Here is a 27500-nt window from a genome sequence, read left to right as displayed (position 1 = left end):
AAAGACATGTAATATGGAACTCTTTTCATTCTTCTAAATTCCCCTTGTCTTTTCAATTAACAACCTAACCTTCAAACTAAATAATAATTTGCAGAGAACCTCTGATCATGGCTCAGAATACATGTCTGAACAGACGTCACTACAACAAAGCACTAATAGTGTGGATAGACATGTGTTCTACGCCATTCTGATTGGCTGTATAAGCCTTTTCCACATGTGAAAATAAAGCGTATAGAGATTTGTACAAATGAGCTTTATGGAATAAAATTATCATGTTATGTGTAATAAACAACTTTTCTCTACCAAATAAGTCACAAAACCAAGCCCAACTGAAGAAAGGGCCTTTGCAGCATTTGAGCCCTTTTTTCATTTTACTTGAGCTTTTCATAAATTAAGGACGTTGGCGCCCATTGCTACTGTGCATCCTTACAGCGCACGCAAATTCACATGCCACGTCATGCATCGAGCGGGCGCTAGGTAATAAAATGAACAATGATAGGGCAGATGGCCATTGCTATAGCTTTGCTTGGATTTAACGATCTTGGATGTTCGGTGACTTCTACTTTTCTTTTCAGAAACAGATTTTATTTACAATTATCTCCCCATTGTCCAAAAATGAACAAAAAATCAATGTGGGAATTTAAAAAAAATTTAAGATTTCTGACCTCGGGACATGGAATCCTGCCATCTTGCGGCTGCAAGGCGCATGAAACTATGGTCGCTAAATGCGAACTTGTTCGTTAAGGAGCCTCAACAGTTAGCTAAATTCACTTGATGGGTCCACTTAAACAAAGTTTGGTAGAGACCATGTCACTTCAACGATGTAATTGCAATATTGTTGGGCTTACAGACACTGTGGTCTTATTCGCTAAAGAAGCCGGATTTTTTCAGATTTAGGGTGTTCTTCCAGGCAAGTTTTCTCCAAAACGAAGTCGGACTGCCAAAATATCAAGGAATTGAAGGGACACGAATTCCCATTTTTTGTTATTTTGATTGCTTCTCAGTTGGTCAATTTAAACACGAGATTACATTAAAAAAAGAAAAGCTTTAGTCCTTAAATTGGTTGAACCGAGAGCATGGAATGAAAGGGATCATTTGGTTCGAAGTTTAATAACGAACACTAAGGCTGCACTTTCGATCAGCTTCGAAGGATGGGATAATGACCGAAACTACCTAGCTTGTAAATTGCTTGAACTAAGAGCGCACATTTTTTAGCTCATAATAGAGCTTTTTGGCGAAAGCAGGATAAATGACAATTGTTGTCAAGCCATTTTTTTTAGAGTGGGAGAAAGATATTTTAAAAAAGTTGACTCATTTTCTTCACGAATTTACCTTTCGTTAAGAGAAACCATTGCAACTAAACACTAACACGAAACAAAAAAAAATCGTGCAAAAAAAAAAATGTTCAAAGTAAAGCATTTGCAGCAGCGAAACTGTCAACAAATTACCTGTGCTTTGCAAGGCACACAAACGGAAATGACCAAGGATTGCAGAGATCCAAGTCTAGGAAAGTATGCCATAATTCGTCAATTGCAAATACTCAAATAGTGCGGACGAAGAAAACGTTGATCTTGAACGCTGCACATTTTTTAAGATCCGTAACTGTATACCTGTGTTTTGCAAGGCACACAAACGGAAATGACCAAGGATTGAACAAGTTTTGAGAATGAAGATTATTCTAGCTAAGGGATATTGTGTTGATATAATACCAAATTTCATGACTAGCAAACAAGGAAAGTTAAGAAAATGAACATTTAGATCATTGGAGGATTAAAGCACTTGAAGAAACTTCAAGAAACTAGCTAAGGGATATTGTGTTGATATAATACCAAATTTCATGACTAGCAAACAAGGAAAGTTAAGAAAATGAACATTTAGATCATTGGAGGATTAAAGCACTTGAAGAAACTTCAAGAAACTAGCTAAGGGATATTGTGTTGATATAATACCAAATTTCATGACTAGCAAACAAGGAAAGTTAAGAAAATGAACATTTAGATCATTGGAGGATAAAAGCACTTGAAGAAACTTCAAGAAACTAGCTAAGGGATATTGTGTTGATATAATACCAAATTTCATGACTAGCAAACAAGGAAAGTTAAGAAAATGAACATTTAGATCATTGGAGGATTAAAGCACTTGAAGAAACTTCAAGAAACTAGCTAAGGGATATTGTGTTGATATAATACCAAATTTCATGACTAGCAAACAAGGAAAGTTAAGAAAATGAACATTTAGATCACTGAAGGATTAACGCATTTGAAGAAACTTTCAGCATTAATTCTGCAGATGGACCAAACTAAAGAGCGCCTCTTATAAGGAGTCCTTAAACCGTGGTCCGCTAACTTAAACGATCCTAGCCTTTTAGTTAGCACACAAATTTAACAACTTCACCAATTTTCCCTGTATTCGAAATAATTAATTAATTCATTATCAGTTAGGGATAGTGAACTAGGTATAGTGATTATTTTATCAATTAAGGATAGTGAACTAGGGATAGTGAATTAGTGTAGGGATAGGAAACTAGCTACAACCAGTGCCAAAAATAGTTGGAAAGCTAACGTCAGGATGGGCCTTAAAACCTCTCAGACGTCAGAAACTAAGCTTAACTCACAAAATTCCACTAAAAGCTTCCAAATAGAAGTCCCCCCTCCACCCATTCAATGTTGTAATACACAGGGAAATGTCTGTTCACCGTTGGCAACATTGTTTGGGTGGGGTGGGGGAATCATTCAAACTCAGTAAGAAAACCAACTTCAAAGGGTGATTGTAGGGTTGGGTTACCTTACTTTCTGTTTTTCATTGGAGAGAAAGAGATTGGCATTTAACAAATCAAATGGGGTTCAGCGTTATCTGTACTCTTATCGACAACGATATTCGTCATCACAGTGGTCAAATGAGAAAAAAATTTTGTATTTGACTTGTTTTTGGCCGATGTCTTCCCCTTAAAAATCAAAGGAAGTCTCAAGGTGTCTCAAAGCAGTTTTGCATGACAATTTGAAGAGACTCTCTTATTAGAAGGAATGGCTGTACAACTGTTCCTCATGTAACGGTAACGTTGGGGTAACTTATTTTTAACAAGATGCATGCATTATTGTGACGTCACCATAGCAACAGATAAGCGCCATATATTTTTGTGCTTTTAAAAAATAGCTAATTTCTATCCAATTCCGAAGAAAACAAATCCTTTATATTTTCCTTTTTGAGGAATGTTTAACGCCCCTCAAAAACATTGAAAGAGTACAGTTTGTAGTTTGTCTTTTCCATTTCATGTAACGGCACTGTTACTCTTTTTGTCTTCTGTCCGAGTCTTTGTTTTAGAGGATTCCAATTTCGTTTCTGAACAGGGAGCATCGGATACCGTGTGTTACGAACGTCAACAAAGACCGGTCTTTTATTACTTATTATTAATTCGAATTCAATCATTCCATCAACTTATTGCCGTTCCAAGGCTGCAAACTAAGACAGGAATTGAATATTAAACATTGTTATACATTAACTGAGGGCCCCTCATAGGTTCGAGGTGTCAGTTTTTTTAAAACGTTCATATCGTCAGTATTTGATATGCTATGAGAATGAAATGAACATCACTTCAATGCTCCTTAAATGTAGTTTTGAAAACAAAAAAATATTCTTTTGTTTAAGCGTTATTAGATGTGTTAACTAAAGGGTGTCAGTAATATTTTATACCTCGGTTTTTGCATTTGTTATTTTCCATCAAAGTTGAAAACAATGTTTTCGACCGAGAATTTAAACAAAGAAGAACGTCCAAAAATTGGAAAAAATGCTTACACCGTTAGCCGAACTTGACATTTAAAATCCCTTGTAGCTTAAACCTTTAAGACTATCTCCTTTTGCTTGGAGAACCTACCATAGAAAAAGACAACTTTCTGAAACCAGAAGAATACATTTTTGGCTTCAAAACTACAAACATTAACTGTTGTCAAGGAGCTCGTGGTCGCTGCGTCGTTCTCGATACCTTTCTCTTTGTATAATACTGTTATGTTTTTGTGCAGCCGCTATTCATCTGTTTCAGAAAAAAAAGCCGGCAAGGTTATCAGTCGTGGTGAACCTAACATTGGTGTCAGTTTCGTAAACTTTAAAGAAGACAAATTCTCCTACTTGAATATCACCATTCTTGGGTATAGTCACGTTGACCGGACACCCCAGTGCTCGCTTGCCTGCTTGGAAACTCCGACATGTTTTTCATACAACCTGGCTGCTTTCCCGGACATCAAAGGCAAACTACTTTGTGAACTGCTCCCTTCGGACAAGTACAACAATTCGGACAAATTCATTTCCAACGAGGCCTTTCACCACTTCAGCATCGCGGTATGTCGAATGTCTTGGACTTTCATGGCGTACAGTGTGTGTTTTGTGTTTCTTCTCTTTTTTAATTCTTTTATTATTGTTATTGTTATTATTATCATTATTATTATTATTATTATTATTATTATTATTATTATTATTACTTTTTTTAACGCGGTCATATTGACAAACCATAGAAATTCGAAGTTCTATGGTGTAAATTTAATAAGATGGAATACGCATGAAACCATCCTTCGAACTAACGCTAACCTAGACCTTAAAAAATAGGTACGTATTGAGTACATGTGAGTAGTGTTACGAAGAACGTCGCACACCAGCACCACCACTGTCGCTGGTTGTCGCTGACGTCGTTTTTCGCCGAAATATAACAACCTTATTTTATTGTACAGAACTGAAAGGAATAAATTAAATTTTGAAAGGCCAAGTGGTTATTGAGTGTCAATATGACCTTTATTACCTTTTAACACCTTTTTAATGTAACTTGTGAAATTATTTCTTGAATTGGAAGATGAAGGTTTCGCTGCGTTAACAAGTTCGTAGGAAGCTTTACATTCCACCCAAATCTATATCAAATAAATCTGGTTCACTTCTTTATAGTCACCATGTAGCGCTTGGCCTTGTAAGAACAATGGAACGTGTCTGCCACTGTACGAAGAAAACAGCTACAAGTGTGCCTGCAAAGCAGGATTCACCGGACGACACTGCAAAAACGGTAAGATCCCATCTAACAATTTGAGCCTTACGAAATATTCTGTTGGTTGTGTTTAGCCAAGTAGCTGATGGTAACTAGCCCACAAGGCGCTTAGCGCCGTGTTTGCTATAACCAGTCTCATATCCAACAAGTGCGAACAGAATAATTGTTTGGTTAAATTCCTTAACCTCCAAAAGTTTAGAAAGTACGAGATCCGAGCGAAATCGAAAATACTTGATGAGAACTGATGTTGTGCAAGACACTTGTGGTCACGTAGACGCAGGCTCATCACGAAAACATTTCTTACCTTTTCGCGTTCTTCTAAATGTCGGAATTGATCCATACTTTCCACAAAAACGTTTTTTTTTTTTTCCTTTATTCAAAGAGAAATTTCTTCTTCCGGCCAAAGAACTTTTAGCTCAGCAACGCTTAGCGCAATTAAGGCCAAGCTAGTAAGATATATGAGCTGATAAACTAGATTGAGAGAACCAATCAGAGCACGGGAAATGCATTATCCGAGGTTGAAATTTAATAATTACTGATATATATGTGTTGCAAGTAAATTTGAAATTCAGGTTGAAATGATTTCAACTTTGGTAAGGTGTCAAAACCTGCAGGTTTCCATGGTATTTAACGCTGGTTAGCGCTAACCATGCTTCGAGCAACCAGAGCCAGGTGTATAAGTGGGTACCCGCGAATTTAATGCTGGGGTTAGCCCTGCGTTGGACCATCCAGGGGGAAGTAGAAACACTCCTTAGTCGCTTCATGCTACAGAAACGGGGATAAGCTCCGGCCTAAAATGATGATGGGCCAATTGGCTCGTAGGCAGACTTACAAGAAAATGCACAACACTGACACCGCATTTTGAGAGTTCATGACGACATCTTACGTGCTGTGGATCGTAGTTGCACTGTTGTTTTATTACTGCTCGATCTTTCTGCGGCATTTGTCACTGTCGACCATGGTTTATTACTTCACAGACTTAATTCTCGGTTTGGTATCAAAGGAAAATTTAAAGTCCTTGCTTGGTTCAAGTCCTCTTTCACTGACCAATATCAAATTCCTCCCGGTGTAATCTGATGGATAGAGTTTCCCAACGATTCGTTCTATGTCCAATTTTGTATCTATTGTATACGTCTTCTCTCAGCGCCATTATAAGGAGACATGATATGAACTTCCATTTCTATGCGGATGACTGTCAGGTTTATTTTTCGTTCAGTTGACTCCTGTTCCTGTTCCTATTCCGAGAATCGAAGCGAGCCTACTAGGTATTGCAACTTGGATGTCCTTGAACAAACTTAAACTTAATGGTGATAAGACTGAGCTTTTGATCATTACATCGCACAATCTCTCTGCCTCGCAGCTTTTTGTAAATCTGCATTTTTTCATATCCGGAATATCTCTCGGCTTTTAAACTTTTTGTCCGTTAATGGTACAAAGGCGTTAGTAAACGCCTTCGTTACATGCAGACTAGACAACTATAACTCTCTACTATATGGTCTTCCAAAATATTTAGTTCATAGACTGTAATTAGCCCAGAATTATGCGGCAAGGTTGATCTTATAAGGTCGTAAGTATAATCACGATACTCCTTTACTGAAGGAACTTCACTGGCTCCCCGTTGAGCAGAGAACTATTTTAAAAATCTTACTGTTGACTTTTAAAGTTTTAAATAACTTATGCCTTAGTTATATCAGTGATTTGGTAGAAATTTATAAGCCTACTAGGACTTTACGATCATTATGAATAGGAACCCGTTAGCGATACCTCGTTCTAAGTTCAAATGTGATTGTGATCGCGCTTTTACTGCTTCTGCACGTAAGCTGTGGAATGAAATACCCGTGACTATAAAATGTAGTGTAGATCTTGCCTCTTTTAAGGGTAATCTTAAAACTTACCTTTTTAAGCGTTATTTTAATGAACAATTGTTTAAGTAGACAAATAATTAAAACTAGTACTGGAGATTAACCCGAAACTTAGTGAAGTTTCGCCTAGAACTAGGCTTCTTCATGCAAATCGGACCTTCACCAACGATCGTGCATGAAGAAGCCTAGTGGTTCTAGGTGAGACGTCGCTAAGTTTCAGGTTAATGTCCAGTACTAGTTTTATTTATTTGTCTATTTATTCAACTGGATGTCTAACATTCAAAAAAATTGTTATTATTATTATTATTATTATTATTATTATTATTATTATTATTATTATTATTATTATTATTATTATTATTATCATTATTACATACTCCACCCGCAGAAAGCTGCGTTTAGAGAAAGGCACGAGAACAAAATACAGTGTCTAACGATTTTGTGGACAGTGACTTATTTCCAATTGAAAGTAATAATATATGTTACTAATTATAATTTGTTGGATGTCATTCCAGATATCGACGAGTGTTTAACAGGAAAACATAACTGCAGCCATGTCGCCGTGTGCAACAACACCAATGGTTCATATAACTGCACTTGTAAGGAGGGATATGTTGGAGACGGACGAAACTGCTCAGGCAAGAATATATACTGTTTGGCTGCCAGGGGCCGAAAATATTATTACTTTCTCATCACCTCAGAGCTAACCAATCACAACACATAAAAAGCGCAGTGTTCCGAGCTCACGAGAAGAAATTGAAAGAAATTGAAAAAGATCTCTTGGTAAATGCTATCTTTTAGTTTTATACATTTGTTTTTTGTTTTTTTGTTTTTTTACAAAATGCGTGAAGGAGCTAACTAAAGACTACTAAACTTATAGCAATCCAAACTCTTCACGCTTGTGGCTCTCATCTTCCAAGCAATAGGGTTGAAGCACAGGGTGAACAATGTTATTATTATTATTATTATTATTATTATTATTATTATTATTATTATTATTATTATTATTATTATTATTATCATTATTACATACTCCACCCGCAGAAAGCTGCGTTTAGAGAAAGGCACGAGAACAAAATACAGTGTCTAACGATTTTGTGGACAGTGACTTATTTCCAATTGAAAGTAAAAATATATGTTACTAATTATAATTTGTTGGATGTCATTCCAGATATCGACGAGTGTTTAACAGGAAAACATAACTGCAGCCATGTCGCCGTGTGCAACAACATTAATGGTTCATATAACTGCTCTTGTAAGGAGGGATATGTTGGAGACGGACGAAAGTGCTCAGGCAAGAATATATACTGTTTGGCTGCTAGGTGCCGAATAAATTATTACTTTCTTATCACCTCAGAGCTAACCAATCACAACACATAAAAAGCGCAGTGTTCCGAGCTCACGAAAAGAAATTGAAAGAAATTGACGAAGATCTCTTGGTAAATGCTATCTTTTAGTTTTATACATTTTTTTTTTGTTTTTTTGTTTTTTTACAAAATGTGTGAAGGAGCTAACTAAAGACTACTGAAATTACAGCAATCCAAACTCCTCACGCTTGTGGCTCTCAACTTCCAAGCAATAGGGTTGAGGCACAGGGTGAACAATGTTATTATTATTATTATTATTATTATTATTGTTATTATTATTAATATTATTATTATTATTATTATTATTATTACATACTCCACCCGCATAAAGCTGCGTTTAGAGAAAGGCAGGAGAACAAAATACAGTGTCTAACGATTTTGTGGACAGTGACTTATTTCCAATTGAAAGTAAAAATATATGTTACTAATTATAATTTGTTGGATGTCATTCCAGATATCGACGAGTGTTTAACAGGAAAACATAACTGCAGCCATGTCGCCGTGTGCAACAACACCAATGGTTCATATAACTGCACTTGTAAGGAGGGATATGTTGGAGACGGACGAAACTGCTCAGGCAAGAATATATACTGTTTGGCTGCCAGGGGCCGAAAATATTATTACTTTCTCATCACCTCAGAGCTAACCAATCACAACACATAAAAAGCGCAGTGTTCCGAGCTCACGAGAAGAAATTGAAAGAAATTGATAAAGCTCTCTTGGTAAATGCTATCTTTTAGTTTTATACATTTGTTTTTTGTTTTTTTGTTTTTTTACAAAATGCGTAAAGGAGCTAACTAAAGACTACTAAAATTATAGCAATCCAAACTCTTCACGCTTGTGGCTCTCAACTTCCGAGCAATAGGGTTGAGGCACAGGGTGAACAATGTTATTATTATTATTATTATTATTATTATTATTATTATTATTATTATTATTATTATTATTATTATTATTATTATTATCATTATTACGTACTCCACCCGCAGAAAGCTGCGTTTAGAGAAAGGCAGGAGAACAAAATACAGTGTCTAACGATTTTGTGGACAGTGACTTATTTCCAATTGAAAGTAAAAATATATGTTACTAATTATAATTTGTTGGATGTCATTCCAGATATCGACGAGTGTTTAACAGGAAAACATAACTGCAGCCATGTCGCTGTGTGCAACAACATTAATGGTTCATATAACTGATCATGTAAGGAGGGATATGTTGGAGACGGACGAAAGTGCTCAGGCAAGAATATATACTGTTTGGCTGCTAGGTGCCGAATAAATTATTACTTTCTTATCACCTCAGAGCTAACCAATCACAACACATAAAAAGCGCAGTGTTCCGAGCTCACGAAAAGAAATTGAAAGAAATTGACGAAGATCTCTTGGTAAATGCTATCTTTTAGTTTTATACATTTTTTTTTTGTTTTTTTGTTTTTTTACAAAATGTGTGAAGGAGCTAACTAAAGACTACTGAAATTACAGCAATCCAAACTCCTCACGCTTGTGGCTCTCAACTTCCAAGCAATAGGGTTGAGGCACAGGGTGAACAATGTTATTATTATTATTATTATTATTATTATTATTATTATTATTATTATTATTATCATTATTACATACTCCACCCGCATAAAGCTGCGTTTAGAGAAAGGCACGAGAACAAAATACAGTGTCTAACGATTTTGTGGACAGTGACTTATTTCCAATTGAAAGTAAAAATATATGTTACTAATTATAATTTGTTGGATGTCATTCCAGATATCGACGAGTGTTTAACAGGAAAACATAACTGCAGCCATGTCGCCGTGTGCAACAACACCAATGGTTCATATAACTGCACTTGTAAGGAGGGATATGTTGGAGACGGACGAAAGTGCTCAGGCAAGAATATATACTGTTTGGCTGCCAGGGGCCGAAAATATTATTACTTTCTCATCACCTCAGAGCTAACCAATCACAACACATAAAAAGCGCAGTGTTCCGAGCTCACGAGAAGAAATTGAAAGAAATTGATAAAGCTCTCTTGGTAAATGCTATCTTTTAGTTTTATACATTTGTTTTTTGTTTTTTTGTTTTTTTACAAAATGTGTGAAGGAGCTAACTAAAGACTACTAAAATTATAGCAATCCAAACTCTTCACGCTTGTGGCTCTCAACTTCCAAGCAATAGGGTTGAGGCTCAGGATGAACAATGTTATTATTATTATTATTATTATTATTATTATTATTATTATTATTATTATCATTATTACATACTCCAACCGCAGAAAGCTGCGTTTAGAGAAAGGCACGAGAACAAAATACAGTGTCTAACGATTTTGTGGACAGTGACTTATTTCCAATTGAAAGTAAAAATATATGTTACTAATTATAATTTGTTGGATGTCATTCCAGATATCGACGAGTGTTTAACAGGAAAACATAACTGCAGCCATGTCGCTGTGTGCAACAACATTAATGGTTCATATAACTGCTCTTGTAAGGAGGGATATGTTGGAGACGGACGAAAGTGCTCAGGCAAGAATATATACTGTTTGGCTGCTAGGTGCCGAATAAAATATTACTTTCTTATCACCTCAGAGCTAACCAATCACAACACATAAAAAGCGCAGTGTTCCGAGCTCACGAAAAGAAATTGAAAGAAATTGACGAAGATCTCTTGGTAAATGCTATCTTTTAGTTTTATATATTTGTTTTCTGTTTTTTTGTTTCTTTAAAAAATGCGTGAAGGAGCTAACTAAAGACTACTGAAATTATAGCAATCCAAACTCTTCACGCTTGTGGCTCTCAACTTCCAAGCAATAGGGTTGGGGCACAAGGTGAACAATGTTATTATTATTATTATCATTATTATTATTATTATTATTATTATTATTATTATTATTATTATTATTATTATTATTATTATTACATACTCCACCCGCATAAAGCTGCGTTTAGAGAAAGGCAGGAGAACAAAATACAGTGTCTAACGATTTTGTGGACAGTGACTTATTTCCAATTGAAAGTAAAAATATATGTTACTAATTATAATTTGTTGGATGTCATTCCAGATATCGACGAGTGTTTAACAGGAAAACATAACTGCAGCCATGTCGCTGTGTGCAACAACATTAATGGTTCATATAACTGCTCTTGTAAGGAGGGATATGTTGGAGACGGACGAAAGTGCTCAGGCAAGAATATATACTGTTTGGCTGCTAGGTGCCGAATAAAATATTACTTTCTTATCACCTCAGAGCTAACCAATCACAACACATAAAAAGCGCAGTGTTCCGAGCTCACGAAAAGAAATTGAAAGAAATTGACGAAGATCTCTTGGTAAATGCTATCTTTTAGTTTTATATATTTGTTTTCTGTTTTTTTGTTTCTTTAAAAAATGCGTGAAGGAGATAACTAAAGACTACTGAAATTATAGCAATCCAAACTCTTCACGCTTGTGGCTCTCAACTTCCAAGCAATAGGGTTGGGGCACAAGGTGAACAATGTTATTATTATTATTATCATTATTATTATTATTATTATTATTATTATTATTATTATTATTATTATTATTATTATTATTATTATTACATACTCCACCCGCATAAAGCTGCGTTTAGAGAAAGGCAGGAGAACAAAATACAGTGTCTAACGATTTTGTGGACAGTGACTTATTTCCAATTGAAAGTAAAAATATATGTTACTAATTATAATTTGTTGGATGTCATTCCAGATATCGACGAGTGTTTAACAGGAAAACATAACTGCAGCCATGTCGCTGTGTGCAACAACATTAATGGTTCATATAACTGCTCTTGTAAGGAGGGATATGTTGGAGACGGACGAAAGTGCTCAGGCAAGAATATATACTGTTTGGCTGCTAGGTGCCGAATAAAATATTACTTTCTTATCACCTCAGAGCTAACCAATCACAACACATAAAAAGCGCAGTGTTCCGAGCTCACGAAAAGAAATTGAAAGAAATTGACGAAGATCTCTTGGTAAATGCTATCTTTTAGTTTTATATATTTGTTTTCTGTTTTTTTGTTTCTTTAAAAAATGCGTGAAGGAGCTAACTAAAGACTACTAAAATTATAGCAATCCAAACTCTTCACGCTTGTGGCTCTCAACTTCCAAGCAATAGGGTTGAGGCACAGGGTGAACAATGTTATTATTATTATTATTATTAATATTATTATTATTGTTATTATTATCATTATTACATACTCCACCCGCAGAAAGCTGCGTTTAGAGAAAGGCACGAGAACAAAATACAGTGTCTAACGATTTTGTGGACAGTGACTTATTTCCAATTGAAAGTAAAAATATATGTTACTAATTATAATTTGTTGGATGTCATTCCAGATATCGACGAGTGTTTAACAGGAAAACATAACTGCAGCCATGTCGCCGTGTGCAACAACATTAATGGTTCATATAACTGCACTTGTAAGGAGGGATATGTTGGAGACGGACGAAAGTGCTCAGGCAAGAATATATACTGTTTGGCTGCTAGGTGCCGAATAAATTATTACTTTCTTATCACCTCAGAGCTAACCAATCACAACACATAAAAAGCGCAGTGTTCCGAGCTCACGAAAAGAAATTGAAAGAAATTGACGAAGATCTCTTGGTAAATGCAATCTTTTAGTTTTATACATTTTTTTTTTGTTTTTTTGTTTTTTTACAAAATGTGTGAAGGAGCTAACTAAAGACTACTGAAATTACAGCAATCCAAACCCCTCACGCTTGTGGCTCTCAACTTCTAAGCAATAGGGTTGAGGCACAGGGCGAACAATGTTATTATTATTATTATTATTATTACTATTTTTATTATTATTATTATTATTATTATTATTATTATTATCATTATTACATACTCCACCCGCAGAAAGCTGCGTTTAGAGAAAGGCACGAGAACAAAATACAGTGTCTAACGATTTTGTGGACAGTGACTTATTTCCAATTGAAAGTAAAAATATATGTTACTAATTATAATTTGTTGGATGTCATTCCAGATATCGACGAGTGTTTAACAGGAAAACATAACTGCAGCCATGTCGCCGTGTGCAACAACATCAATGGTTCATATAACTGCTCTTGTAAGAAGGGATATGTTGGAGACGGACGAAACTGCTCAGGCAAGAATATATACTGTTTGGCAGCCAGGGGCCGAATAAAATATTACTTTCTTATCACCTCAGAGCTAACCAATCACAACACATAAAAAGCGCAGTGTTCCGAGCTCACAAAAAGAAATTGAAAGAAATTGACGAAGATCTCTTGGTAAATGCTATCTTTTAGTTTTATACATTTGTTTTCTGTTTTTTTGTTTCTTAAAAAAATGCGTTAAGGAGCTAACTAAAGACTACTGAAATTATAGCAATCCAAACTCTTCACGCTTGTGGCTCTCAACTTCCAAGCAATAGGGTTGAGGCACAAGGTGAACAATGTTATTATTATTATTATTATTATTATTATTATTATTATTGTTATTATTATTATCATTATTACATACTCCACCCGCAGAAAGCTGCGTTTAGAGAAAGGCAGGAGAACAAAATACAGTGTCTAACGATTTTGTGGACAGTGACTTATTTCCAATTGAAAGTAAAAATATATGTTACTAATTATAATTTGTTGGATATCATTCCAGATATCGACGAGTGTTTAACAGGAAAACATAACTGCAGCCATGTTGCCGTGTGCAACAACACCAATGGTTCATATAACTGCACTTGTAAGGAGGGATATGTTGGAGACGGACGAAACTGCTCAGGCAAGAATATATACTGTTTGGCAGCCAGGGGCCGAATAAAATATTACTTTCTTATCACCTCAGAGCTAACCAATCACAACACATAAAAAGCGCAGTGTTCCGAGCTCACGAAAAGAAATTGAAAGAAATTGATAAAGCTCTCTTGGTAAATGCTATCTTTTAGTTTTATACATTTGTTTTCTGTTTTTTTGTTTCTTTAAAAAATGCGTGAAGGAGCTAACTAAAGACTACTGAAATTATACCAATCCAAACTCTTCACGCTTGTGGCTCGCAACTTCCAAGCAATAGGGTTGGGGCACAAGGTAAACAATGTTATTATTATTATTATCATTATTATTATTATTATTATTATTATTATTATTATTGTTATTATTATTATTATTATTATTATTATTATTATTATTATTATTACATGCTCCACCCGCATAAAGCTGCGTTTAGAGAAAGGCAGGAGAACAAAATACAGTGTCTAACGATTTTGTGGACAGTGACTTATTTCCAATTGAAAGTAAACATATATGTTACTAATTATAATTTGTTGGATGTCATTCCAGATATCGACGAGTGTTTAACAGGAAAACATAACTGCAGCCATGTCGCTGTGTGCAACAACACCAATGGTTCATATAACTGCACTTGTAAGGAGGGATATGTTGGAGACGGACGAAACTGCTCAGGCAAGAATATATACTGTTTGGCAGCCAGGGGCCGAATAAAATATTACTTTCTTATCACCTCAGAGCTAACCAATCACAACACATAAAAAGCGCAGTGTTCCGAGCTCACGAAAAGAAATTGAAAGAAATTGACGAAGATCTCTTGGTAAATGCTATCTTTTAGTTTTATACATTTTTTTTTTGTTTTTTTGTTTTTTTACAAAATGTGTGAAGGAGCTAACTAAAGACTACTGAAATTACAGCAATCCAAACTCCTCACGCTTGTGGCTCTCAACTTCCAAGCAATAGGGTTGAGGCACAGGGTGAACAATGTTATTATTATTATTATTATTATTATTATTATTATTATCATTATTACATACTCCACCCGCATAAAGCTGCGTTTAGAGAAAGGCACGAGAACAAAATACAGTGTCTAACGATTTTGTGGACAGTGACTTATTTCCAATTGAAAGTAAAAATATATGTTACTAATTATAATTTGTTGGATGTCATTCCAGATATCGACGAGTGTTTAACAGGAAAACATAACTGCAGCCATGTCGCCGTGTGCAACAACACCAATGGTTCATATAACTGCACTTGTAAGGAGGGATATGTTGGAGACGGACGAAAGTGCTCAGGCAAGAATATATACTGTTTGGCTGCCAGGGGCCGAAAATATTATTACTTTCTCATCACCTCAGAGCTAACCAATCACAACACATAAAAAGCGCAGTGTTCCGAGCTCACGAGAAGAAATTGAAAGAAATTGATAAAGCTCTCTTGGTAAATGCTATCTTTTAGTTTTATACATTTGTTTTTTGTTTTTTTGTTTTTTTACAAAATGTGTGAAGGAGCTAACTAAAGACTACTAAAATTATAGCAATCCAAACTCTTCACGCTTGTGGCTCTCAACTTCCAAGCAATAGGGTTGAGGCTCAGGATGAACAATGTTATTATTATTATTATTATTATTATTATTATTATTATTATTATTATTATCATTATTACATACTCCAACCGCAGAAAGCTGCGTTTAGAGAAAGGCACGAGAACAAAATACAGTGTCTAACGATTTTGTGGACAGTGACTTATTTCCAATTGAAAGTAAAAATATATGTTACTAATTATAATTTGTTGGATGTCATTCCAGATATCGACGAGTGTTTAACAGGAAAACATAACTGCAGCCATGTCGCTGTGTGCAACAACATTAATGGTTCATATAACTGCTCTTGTAAGGAGGGATATGTTGGAGACGGACGAAAGTGCTCAGGCAAGAATATATACTGTTTGGCTGCTAGGTGCCGAATAAAATATTACTTTCTTATCACCTCAGAGCTAACCAATCACAACACATAAAAAGCGCAGTGTTCCGAGCTCACGAAAAGAAATTGAAAGAAATTGACGAAGATCTCTTGGTAAATGCTATCTTTTAGTTTTATATATTTGTTTTCTGTTTTTTTGTTTCTTTAAAAAATGCGTGAAGGAGCTAACTAAAGACTACTGAAATTATAGCAATCCAAACTCTTCACGCTTGTGGCTCTCAACTTCCAAGCAATAGGGTTGGGGCACAAGGTGAACAATGTTATTATTATTATTATCATTATTATTATTATTATTATTATTATTATTATTATTATTATTATTATTATTATTATTATTATTACATACTCCACCCGCATAAAGCTGCGTTTAGAGAAAGGCAGGAGAACAAAATACAGTGTCTAACGATTTTGTGGACAGTGACTTATTTCCAATTGAAAGTAAAAATATATGTTACTAATTATAATTTGTTGGATGTCATTCCAGATATCGACGAGTGTTTAACAGGAAAACATAACTGCAGCCATGTCGCTGTGTGCAACAACATTAATGGTTCATATAACTGCTCTTGTAAGGAGGGATATGTTGGAGACGGACGAAAGTGCTCAGGCAAGAATATATACTGTTTGGCTGCTAGGTGCCGAATAAAATATTACTTTCTTATCACCTCAGAGCTAACCAATCACAACACATAAAAAGCGCAGTGTTCCGAGCTCACGAAAAGAAATTGAAAGAAATTGACGAAGATCTCTTGGTAAATGCTATCTTTTAGTTTTATATATTTGTTTTCTGTTTTTTTGTTTCTTTAAAAAATGCGTGAAGGAGATAACTAAAGACTACTGAAATTATAGCAATCCAAACTCTTCACGCTTGTGGCTCTCAACTTCCAAGCAATAGGGTTGGGGCACAAGGTGAACAATGTTATTATTATTATTATCATTATTATTATTATTATTATTATTATTATTATTATTATTATTATTATTATTATTATTATTATTATTACATACTCCACCCGCATAAAGCTGCGTTTAGAGAAAGGCAGGAGAACAAAATACAGTGTCTAACGATTTTGTGGACAGTGACTTATTTCCAATTGAAAGTAAAAATATATGTTACTAATTATAATTTGTTGGATGTCATTCCAGATATCGACGAGTGTTTAACAGGAAAACATAACTGCAGCCATGTCGCTGTGTGCAACAACATTAATGGTTCATATAACTGCTCTTGTAAGGAGGGATATGTTGGAGACGGACGAAAGTGCTCAGGCAAGAATATATACTGTTTGGCTGCTAGGTGCCGAATAAAATATTACTTTCTTATCACCTCAGAGCTAACCAATCACAACACATAAAAAGCGCAGTGTTCCGAGCTCACGAAAAGAAATTGAAAGAAATTGACGAAGATCTCTTGGTAAATGCTATCTTTTAGTTTTATATATTTGTTTTCTGTTTTTTTGTTTCTTTAAAAAATGCGTGAAGGAGCTAACTAAAGACTACTAAAATTATAGCAATCCAAACTCTTCACGCTTGTGGCTCTCAACTTCCAAGCAATAGGGTTGAGGCACAGGGTGAACAATGTTATTATTATTATTATTATTATTAATATTATTATTATTGTTATTATTATCATTATTACATACTCCACCCGCAGAAAGCTGCGTTTAGAGAAAGGCACGAGAACAAAATACAGTGTCTAACGATTTTGTGGACAGTGACTTATTTCCAATTGAAAGTAAAAATATATGTTACTAATTATAATTTGTTGGATGTCATTCCAGATATCGACGAGTGTTTAACAGGAAAACATAACTGCAGCCATGTCGCCGTGTGCAACAACATTAATGGTTCATATAACTGCACTTGTAAGGAGGGATATGTTGGAGACGGACGAAAGTGCTCAGGCAAGAATATATACTGTTTGGCTGCTAGGTGCCGAATAAATTATTACTTTCTTATCACCTCAGAGCTAACCAATCACAACACATAAAAAGCGCAGTGTTCCGAGCTCACGAAAAGAAATTGAAAGAAATTGACGAAGATCTCTTGGTAAATGCAATCTTTTAGTTTTATACATTTTTTTTAGTGTTTTTGTTATTTTACAAAATGTGTGAAGGAGCTAACTAAAGACTACTGAAATTACAGCAATCCAAACCCCTCACGCTTGTGGCTCTCAACTTCTAAGCAATAGGGTTGAGGCACAGGGCGAACAATGTTATTATTATTATTATTATTATTACTATTTTTATTATTATTATTATTATTATTATTATTATTATTATTATCATTATTACATACTCCACCCGCAGAAAGCTGCGTTTAGAGAAAGGCACGAGAACAAAATACAGTGTCTAACGATTTTGTGGACAGTGACTTATTTCCAATTGAAAGTAAAAATATATGTTACTAATTATAATTTGTTGGATGTCATTCCAGATATCGACGAGTGTTTAACAGGAAAACATAACTGCAGCCATGTCGCCGTGTGCAACAACATCAATGGTTCATATAACTGCTCTTGTAAGAAGGGATATGTTGGAGACGGACGAAACTGCTCAGGCAAGAATATATACTGTTTGGCAGCCAGGGGCCGAATAAAATATTACTTTCTTATCACCTCAGAGCTAACCAATCACAACACATAAAAAGCGCAGTGTTCCGAGCTCACAAAAAGAAATTGAAAGAAATTGACGAAGATCTCTTGGTAAATGCTATCTTTTAGTTTTATACATTTGTTTTCTGTTTTTTTGTTTCTTAAAAAAATGCGTTAAGGAGCTAACTAAAGACTACTGAAATTATAGCAATCCAAACTCTTCACGCTTGTGGCTCTCAACTTCCAAGCAATAGGGTTGAGGCACAAGGTGAACAATGTTATTATTATTATTATTATTATTATTATTATTATTATTATTGTTATTATTATTATCATTATTACATACTCCACCCGCAGAAAGCTGCGTTTAGAGAAAGGCAGGAGAACAAAATACAGTGTCTAACGATTTTGTGGACAGTGACTTATTTCCAATTGAAAGTAAAAATATATGTTACTAATTATAATTTGTTGGATATCATTCCAGATATCGACGAGTGTTTAACAGGAAAACATAACTGCAGCCATGTTGCCGTGTGCAACAACACCAATGGTTCATATAACTGCACTTGTAAGGAGGGATATGTTGGAGACGGACGAAACTGCTCAGGCAAGAATATATACTGTTTGGCAGCCAGGGGCCGAATAAAATATTACTTTCTTATCACCTCAGAGCTAACCAATCACAACACATAAAAAGCGCAGTGTTCCGAGCTCACGAAAAGAAATTGAAAGAAATTGATAAAGCTCTCTTGGTAAATGCTATCTTTTAGTTTTATACATTTGTTTTCTGTTTTTTTGTTTCTTTAAAAAATGCGTGAAGGAGCTAACTAAAGACTACTGAAATTATACCAATCCAAACTCTTCACGCTTGTGGCTCGCAACTTCCAAGCAATAGGGTTGGGGCACAAGGTAAACAATGTTATTATTATTATTATCATTATTATTATTATTATTATTATTATTATTATTGTTATTATTATTATTATTATTATTATTATTATTATTATTATTATTACATGCTCCACCCGCATAAAGCTGCGTTTAGAGAAAGGCAGGAGAACAAAATACAGTGTCTAACGATTTTGTGGACAGTGACTTATTTCCAATTGAAAGTAAACATATATGTTACTAATTATAATTTGTTGGATGTCATTCCAGATATCGACGAGTGTTTAACAGGAAAACATAACTGCAGCCATGTCGCTGTGTGCAACAACACCAATGGTTCATATAACTGCACTTGTAAGGAGGGATATGTTGGAGACGGACGAAACTGCTCAGGCAAGAATATATACTGTTTGGCAGCCAGGGGCCGAATAAAATATTACTTTCTTATCACCTCAGAGCTAACCAATCACAACACATAAAAAGCGCAGTGTTCCGAGCTCACGAAAAGAAATTGAAAGAAATTGACGAAGATCTCTTGGTAAATGCTATCTTTTAATTTTATACATTTGTTTTCTGTTTTTTGGTTTCTTTAAAAAATGCGTGAAGGAGCTAACTAAAGACTACTGAAATTATAGCAATCCAAACTCTTCACGCTTGTGGCTCTCAACTTCCAAGCAATAGGGTTGAGGCACAAGGTGAAAAATGTTATTATTATTATTATTATTATTATTATTATTATTATTATTATTATTATTATTATTATTATCATTATTACATACTCCACCCGCATAAAGCTGCGTTTAGACAAAGGCACGAGAACAAAATACAGTGTCTAACGATTTTGTGGACAGTGACTTATTTCCAATTAAAAGTAAAAATATATGTTACTAATTATAATTTGTTGGATGTCATTCCAGATATCGACGAGTGTTTAACAGGAAAACATAACTGCAGCCATGTCGCCGTGTGCAACAACACCAATGGTTCATATAACTGCACTTGTAAGGAGGGATATGTTGGAGACGGACGAAACTGCTCAGGCAAGAATATATACTGTTTGGCTGCCAGGGGCCGAAAATATTATTACTTTCTCATCACCTCAGAGCTAACCAATCACAACACATAAAAAGCGCAGTGTTCCGAGCTCACGAGAAGAAATTGAAAGAAATTGATAAAGCTCTCTTGGTAAATGCTATCTTTTAGTTTTATACATTTGTTTTTTGTTTTTTTGTTTTTTTACAAAATGCGTGAAGGAGCTAACTAAAGACTACTGAAATTATAGCAATCCAAACTCTTCACGCTTGTGGCTCTCAACTTCCAAGCAATAGGGTTGAGGCACAGGGTGAACAATGTTATTATTATTATTATTATTATTATTATTATTATTATCATTATTACATACTCCACCTGCAGAAAGCTGCGTTTAGAGAAAGGCACGAGAACAAAGTACAGTGTCTAACGATTTTGTGGACAGTGACTTATTTCCAATTAAAAGTAAAAATATATGTTACTAATTATAATTTGTTGGATGTCATTCCAGATATCGACGAGTGTTTAACAGGAAAACATAACTGCAGCCATGTCGCCGTGTGCAACAACACCAATGGTTCATATAACTGCACTTGTAAGGAGGGATATGTTGGAGACGGACGAAACTGCTCAGGCAAGAATATATACTGTTTGGCTGCCAGGGGCCGAAAATATTATTACTTTCTCATCACCTCAGAGCTAACCAATCACAACACATAAAAAGCGCAGTGTTCCGAGCTCACAAGAAGAAATTGAAAGAAATTGATAAAGCTCTCTTGGTAAATGCTATCTTTTAGTTTTATACATTTGTTTTTTGTTTTTTTGTTTTTTTACAAAATGCGTGAAGGAGCTAACTAAAGACTACTAAAATTATAGCAATCCAAACTCTTCACGCTTGTGGCTCTCAACTTCCAAGCAATAGGGTTGAGGCACAGGGTGAACAATGTTATTATTATTATCTGCAGTATACACGTATGGATGCTCTAATGTTAAAAGTACATAGGGCGCAAAGCGTAGCCTATGTCCTCTTACGGAACATAAGTCTCTATATAAAGGAGCGTTTTAAAATAATAAAATACAATAAAATACATTCTATATATATATATATAGATATATATATATCATAACAATAATAATCCTTAAAATCCTAAATCCTAAAATTCTAATTTAAATTTAAATTTAAAAATAAATAAATAAATTAAAAAATCCTTAAAATTTTCTAACACTCTATAATTTCTAAAGTTCGTAAGATTATTTGACGATGGCCTTGAAGGCCCGCGCTATGTTAAGCGAACTTGAGATAATAGCTTTCTGCATCCTTCTGAGAACCTCCCTTCCTCTAGCGCCCACAAGTTTCTTTATTGTTTTCTCTAAATCTTTAGACCAACCGCCTAGCACATCAATCACTACGTTGCACTGTTCCACGACATAGCCAGGGTACTGCTTCCTTAACTCCCAGCGCAGTGGAGCATACTTTTCCGTCTTCTCCCTCTCCTTTTTCCCACGGTTGTCTAACCAGGGGCAACTCATTTCAACTGCCCAGACTCGTTTCCTCCTGTGATCCACAAATCTGACGTCCACTCTGTTGGCCTTGACATAGCTTTGTTCGGCATACACTGGTACATCCCAGTAAGCTTGAGCTTCCGGAGATTCGTACACTGGTTTGGGTCCCACTAACGAGTACCATGGTGGTACTGAGTCCACTAGCTGCAGGTCTTTACACACCTCAAAGAACAACACCTTAAGTGCAGCGTTGTGTCGCTCCAAGTACTTGGACTGTGCTAAAGCAGGACATCCTGCAAGAACATGCGCAAGAGTTTCTGCAGCGCCTCCGCACAACCTACACGTGATCTCTCCTTGTGAAGTTCCTGTTTTGATCTTTGTATACACTCTAGTAGGGGTGAGCTGTTCGTAAAGCTCCAGTACCCCGGTAATCGTGTGGGTGGGTGCTGAGGGCCACTCCCGTAGCCAAGCAAAACACTCATCCATGCTCAGATCTTTGTCGTGCCACCGTGCACACAGAAAGCGACCATGCCACTGCTCGCTCTCAATCTCTTCCTGTAACTTCTCCGTCACAGTCCTCCTCAAATAACCCTTAACTTTCTTCCCTAGAATTTCTGTATCCGGAGCTTGGCGCGGGCTGCATGACGATTTCGGATAGTTCAAAGTCAAACCCGTGTCCAGCTCCTCCGCGTACTTGCATGCCTCCTTAACCAACGAAGTGAATCCCTTCTCACTCGCCCTCTCTTCAAACTTCTGAACTAACCTCATGGTAGGATCTGTATTCTCATACAGCTTAATTGCAGATTTGATTTTTGTTAGCTTGTATTCTTGCTCAATTGCGCGTAGGCCACGCCCACCCTTGTCCCTGGGTAGATACAACATAGCCGTCGAACTTAGCGGATGCTTCCCTCCGTTCTCACATATTATCTTTCTCGCCTCTCTGTCGATCACTCTAAGCTCTGTAATAGGCCAATGCTGAGTCCACATCAAATAGGAGAGGACTGGAAGAGCAAACTGGTTACTTGCAGTCACACGGTTGGAATCAGACAGGGGGCTACTCCAAATTAATGACAACCTTTGCAGGTACACCTTTGCCGCACATTCCAATGCCAGCTTCTCATCCTGCATCACAGTCTCTCTCACCCCTAGAAACTTGTAAGTAGAACTCGCGTCCAAGCTTTCCACGACCCCCTCGTGACCTAACCTCACACTTGCTGCATCATGCACTTGAGCCCCTTTCCTCACATGAATCACATTGCACTTCTTAGGATTCCATGTTAGTCCAATGTCCTCCATGGCGGCACTGGTAGATTTTAAAACTCTGTTGAGCTTAAGTTCAGAGGACGCAAAAACTTTCAGATCATCAATATACATTAAATAGGATACCTTGGCACTTATAGGCTTGGACAACTTATATCCCTCAGTAGCTTCCAGTGACCAGGCTATTGGATTTAAACATAGCGTAAAGAGGCGCGGACAGAGTGAGTCTCCCTGCGGCAATCCTCTGTTAAATCGAATACCACAAGAGGTTTCGGGACCACGTTTGGTGGTAGTAACAACCCTGGTATTCCAGCTTGCAACTAAGAATCTCATGACTCTACAAAGCCAGGAAGGAAAGCGGTGAACTTCCATAATTTCAAGCAGCCAGCTGTGATCCACCGAGTCGTAGGCCTTCTTTACATCTACCCAAGCCATGCTTAGGTTTCGTTTTCCTCTGTGACAATCTAACGTCACCATTCTGTCAATCATAAGATTGTCTGACGTCCCACTGCAGCCCAATCTGGCTCCCCTTTGTTATTTTTGTTGGCTCCCCCTTATTATTATTATTATTATTATTATTATTATTATTATTATTATTATTATTATTATTATTATTATTATTATTATTATCATTATTACATACTCCACCCGCAGAAAGCTGCGTTTAGAGAAAGGCACGAGAACAAAATACAGTGTCTAACGATTTTGTGGACAGTGACTTATTTCCAATTGAAAGTAAAAATATATGTTACTAATTATAATTTGTTGGATGTCATTCCAGATATCGACGAGTGTTTAACAGGAAAACATAACTGCAGCCATGTCGCTGTGTGCAATAACACCAATGGTTCATATAACTGCACTTGTAAGGAGGGATATGTTGGAGACGGACAAAACTGCTCAGGCAAGAATATATACTGTTTGGCTGCCAGGAGCCGAATAAAATATTACTTTCTTATCACCTCAGAGCTAACCAATCACAACACATAAAAAGCGCAGTGTTCCGAGCTCACGAAAAGAAATTGAAAGAAATTGATGAAGATTTCTTGGTAAATGCTATCTTTCAGTTTTATACATTTGTTTCTTGTTTTTTTGTTTTTTTACAAAATGCGTGAAGGAGCTAACTAAAGACTACTGAAATTATAGCAATCCAAACTCTTCACGCTTGTGGCTCTCAACTTCCAAGCAATAGGGTTGAGGCACAGGGTGAACAATGTTGTTATTATTAATATTATTATTATTATTATTATTATTATTATTATTATTATTATTATTATTATTATTACTATTATCATTATTATCATTATTGCATACTCCACCCTCATAAAGCTGCGTTTAGAGAAAGGCACGAGAACAAAATAGAGTGTGTAACGATATTTCGTGGACAGTGACTTATTTCCAATTGAAAGTAAAAATATATGTTACTAATTATAATTTGTTGGATGTCATCCCAGATATCGACGAGTGTTTAACAGGAAAACATAACTGCAGCCATGTCGCCGTGTGCAACAACACCAATGGTTCATATAACTGCACTTGTAAGGAGGGATATGTTGGAGACGGACGAAAGTGCTCAGGCAAGAATATATACTGTTTGGCTGCTAGGTGCCGAATAAATTATTACTTTCTTATCACCTCAGAGCTAACCAATCACAACACATAAAAAGCACAGTGTTCTGAGCTCACGAAAAGAAATTGAAACAAATTGACGAAGATCTCTTGGTAAATGCTATCTTTTAGTTTTATACATTTGTTTTCTGTTTTTTTGTTTCTTTAAAAAATGCGTGAAGGAGCTAACTAAAGACTACTGAAATTATAGCAATCCAAACTCTTCACGCTTGTGGCTCTCAACTTCCAAGCAATAGGGTTGTGGCAGAAGGTGAACAATGTTATTATTATTATTATTATTATTATTATTATTATTATTATTATTATTATTATTATTTTTATTTTTATTATTATCATTATTACATACTCCACCCGCATAAAGCTGCGTTTAGAGAAAGGCACGAGAACAAAATACAGTGTCTAACGTTTTTGTGGACAGTGACTTATTTCCAATTAAAAGTAAAAATATATGTTACTAATTATAATTTGTTGGATGTCATTCCAGATAACGACGAGTGTTTAACAGGAAAACATAACTGCAGCCATGTCGCCGTGTGCAACAACACCAATGGTTCATATAACTGCACTTGTAAGGAGGGATATGTTGGAGACGGACGAAACTGCTCAGGCAAGAATATATACTGTTTGGCTGCCAGGGGCCGAATAAATTATTACTTTCTTATCACCTTAGAGCTAACCAATCACAACACATAAAAAGCGCAGTATTCCGAGCTCACGAAAAGAAATTGAAAGAAATTGATGAAGATCTCTTGGTAAATGCTATCTTTTAGTTTTATACATTTGTTTTTTGTTTTTTTGTTTTTTTACAAAATGCGTGAAGGAACTAACTAAAGACTACTAAAATTATAGCAATCCAAACTCTTCACGCTTGTGGCTCTCAACTTCGAAGCAATAGGGTTGAGGCACAGGGTGAACAATGTTGTTGTTATTAATATTATTATTATTATTATTATTATTATTATTATTATTATTATTATTATTATCATTATTATCATTATTGCATACTCCACCCGCATAAAGCTGCGTTTAGAGAAAGGCACGAGAACAAAATACAGTGTGTAACGTTATTTCGTGGACAGTGACTTATTTCCAATTGAAAGTAAACATATTTGTTACTAATTATAATTTGTTGGATGTCATCCCAGATATCGACGAGTGTTTAACAGGAAAACATAACTGCAGCCATGTCGCCGTGTGCAACAACACCAATGGTTCATATAACTGCACTTGTAAGGAGGGATATGTTGGAGACGGACGAAAGTGCTCAGGCAAGAATATATACTGTTTGGCTGCTAGGTGCCGAATAAATTATTACTTTCTTATCACCTCAGAGCTAACCAATCACAACACATAAAAAGCGCAGTGTTCCGAGCTCACGAAAAGAAATTGAAAGAAATTGACGAAGATCTCTTGGTAAATGCAATCTTTTAGTTTTATACATTTGTTTTTTGTTTTTTTACAAAATGTGTGAAGGAGCTAACTAAAGACTACTGAAATTATAGCAATCCAAACTCATTTTTATGCTATCGCCATTTCCCATGTACATGCCATTCAAGTCACCGCTATTGTGATTTTTATTGGCTGTTTTGTTTCCCTTTCAGTACTTTAAAATAATTACATTTGTCGCTACAATTTTCCTTGATATTGGCTCATCCGTTGTTATACCACTGTAATTTCAGTTCATTCCCGTTTAAGTGCCATTTCCCTGTCTGCTGTCGTTATCATTTTCATGCATGGTCATTGCTGGTTAATGCCACTGCCAGTCTGTAACTAGCACTGCTTTTGTTATAACAAGAGTCAATCCGCATCAGCAAAGTGTTTAGTTTTAAACCAAGTTATAATGCAAATACAATGCTCAAAGAATCTTAAAACCGGGAAATTTGAATTGGATACAACATCGAGTTCGCCGATTTGGTCGATATTTTTATTTTAACGCAAAACTTTACTCTTGGGTAATGGACTCTTGTTTACTTTCTACTTTCTCAAATCCCATAATACCTGTTCTTTATCCCCCAAAAATTTGCATAGGCATTATTTTTGAGTATCAGACCTGAACGAGTCATATCCAGACCTGAATGTGACCTTAATTGCTTTATCATAGCACGATTAGAGCCATGGGCACGCGTAACAGGATTTTTTAAGGCTTAACCGATAGAGCGAGATATTTCTGCGGATATTCGAGCCTAAATTCAGTCCTGCATTCTGGCCTGAATTTAGTCTTGACTTTAACACGGTCGTATTGAAATCCGAGCAGCTGCTCTGAAAGCTGATGGAAGCCTCATCACAGCCATAATTTTGTTTTTCTCCACAAAGTTCCCTATTACAAAAAAATAGCAGCTCGTGCTTAAAGAGTTGACGTTTGGCGAGCCCCCCGCATAAGCGATATTTCTGATTTCCGAGGCCCAAGAAAACATAAATGCAATTTGGAGTGTAAATTATTGTAATCCCAAGAATCTGCTAGTACATGATTAACTTTATGCTGCTTAAAATACTTTGAAATTTACTCACCGACTATCAGTAGTCAATTTCTTTTTTGCAGGAGTAGATATGGTGGGGAGCCCGCCGCACAAGCGTGCTCAGTCCACAACATCTGTTTGTGAATT

The 27500-nt window shown here is 35.8% G+C and overlaps 1 protein-coding gene across 1 annotated transcript in view; it reads left to right on the top strand.

Annotated features, from left to right (window-relative positions):
• The window catches only part of LOC138002495 (fibrillin-1-like), a 472982-nt gene that overhangs the window by 67401 nt on the left and 378081 nt on the right, over window positions 1-27500 (top strand). Inside the window, exons 7-31 of the mRNA XM_068848531.1 lie at window positions 7401-7523; window positions 8057-8179; window positions 8707-8829; window positions 10007-10129; window positions 10642-10764; window positions 11301-11423; window positions 11963-12085; window positions 12595-12717; window positions 13248-13370; window positions 13886-14008; window positions 14563-14685; window positions 15186-15308; window positions 15821-15943; window positions 16480-16602; window positions 17142-17264; window positions 17777-17899; window positions 18432-18554; window positions 19073-19195; window positions 19747-19869; window positions 20394-20516; window positions 21017-21139; window positions 24050-24172; window positions 24723-24740; window positions 25382-25504; window positions 26043-26165. Of these exons, the coding sequence (XP_068704632.1) occupies window positions 7401-7523; window positions 8057-8179; window positions 8707-8829; window positions 10007-10129; window positions 10642-10764; window positions 11301-11423; window positions 11963-12085; window positions 12595-12717; window positions 13248-13370; window positions 13886-14008; window positions 14563-14685; window positions 15186-15308; window positions 15821-15943; window positions 16480-16602; window positions 17142-17264; window positions 17777-17899; window positions 18432-18554; window positions 19073-19195; window positions 19747-19869; window positions 20394-20516; window positions 21017-21139; window positions 24050-24172; window positions 24723-24740; window positions 25382-25504; window positions 26043-26165 (2970 nt within the window). The remainder of the gene's footprint in view (window positions 1-7400; window positions 7524-8056; window positions 8180-8706; window positions 8830-10006; window positions 10130-10641; window positions 10765-11300; window positions 11424-11962; window positions 12086-12594; window positions 12718-13247; window positions 13371-13885; window positions 14009-14562; window positions 14686-15185; window positions 15309-15820; window positions 15944-16479; window positions 16603-17141; window positions 17265-17776; window positions 17900-18431; window positions 18555-19072; window positions 19196-19746; window positions 19870-20393; window positions 20517-21016; window positions 21140-24049; window positions 24173-24722; window positions 24741-25381; window positions 25505-26042; window positions 26166-27500) is intronic.

The sequence above is a fragment of the Montipora foliosa genome, chromosome 5 (genome assembly GCF_036669935.1).
Source record: "Montipora foliosa isolate CH-2021 chromosome 5, ASM3666993v2, whole genome shotgun sequence".
NCBI classification, from domain to species: Eukaryota; Metazoa; Cnidaria; class Anthozoa; order Scleractinia; family Acroporidae; genus Montipora; species Montipora foliosa.
The sequence above is the reverse complement of the archived record's forward strand: the minus strand, read 5'-3'. Positions and strand labels throughout refer to the sequence as shown.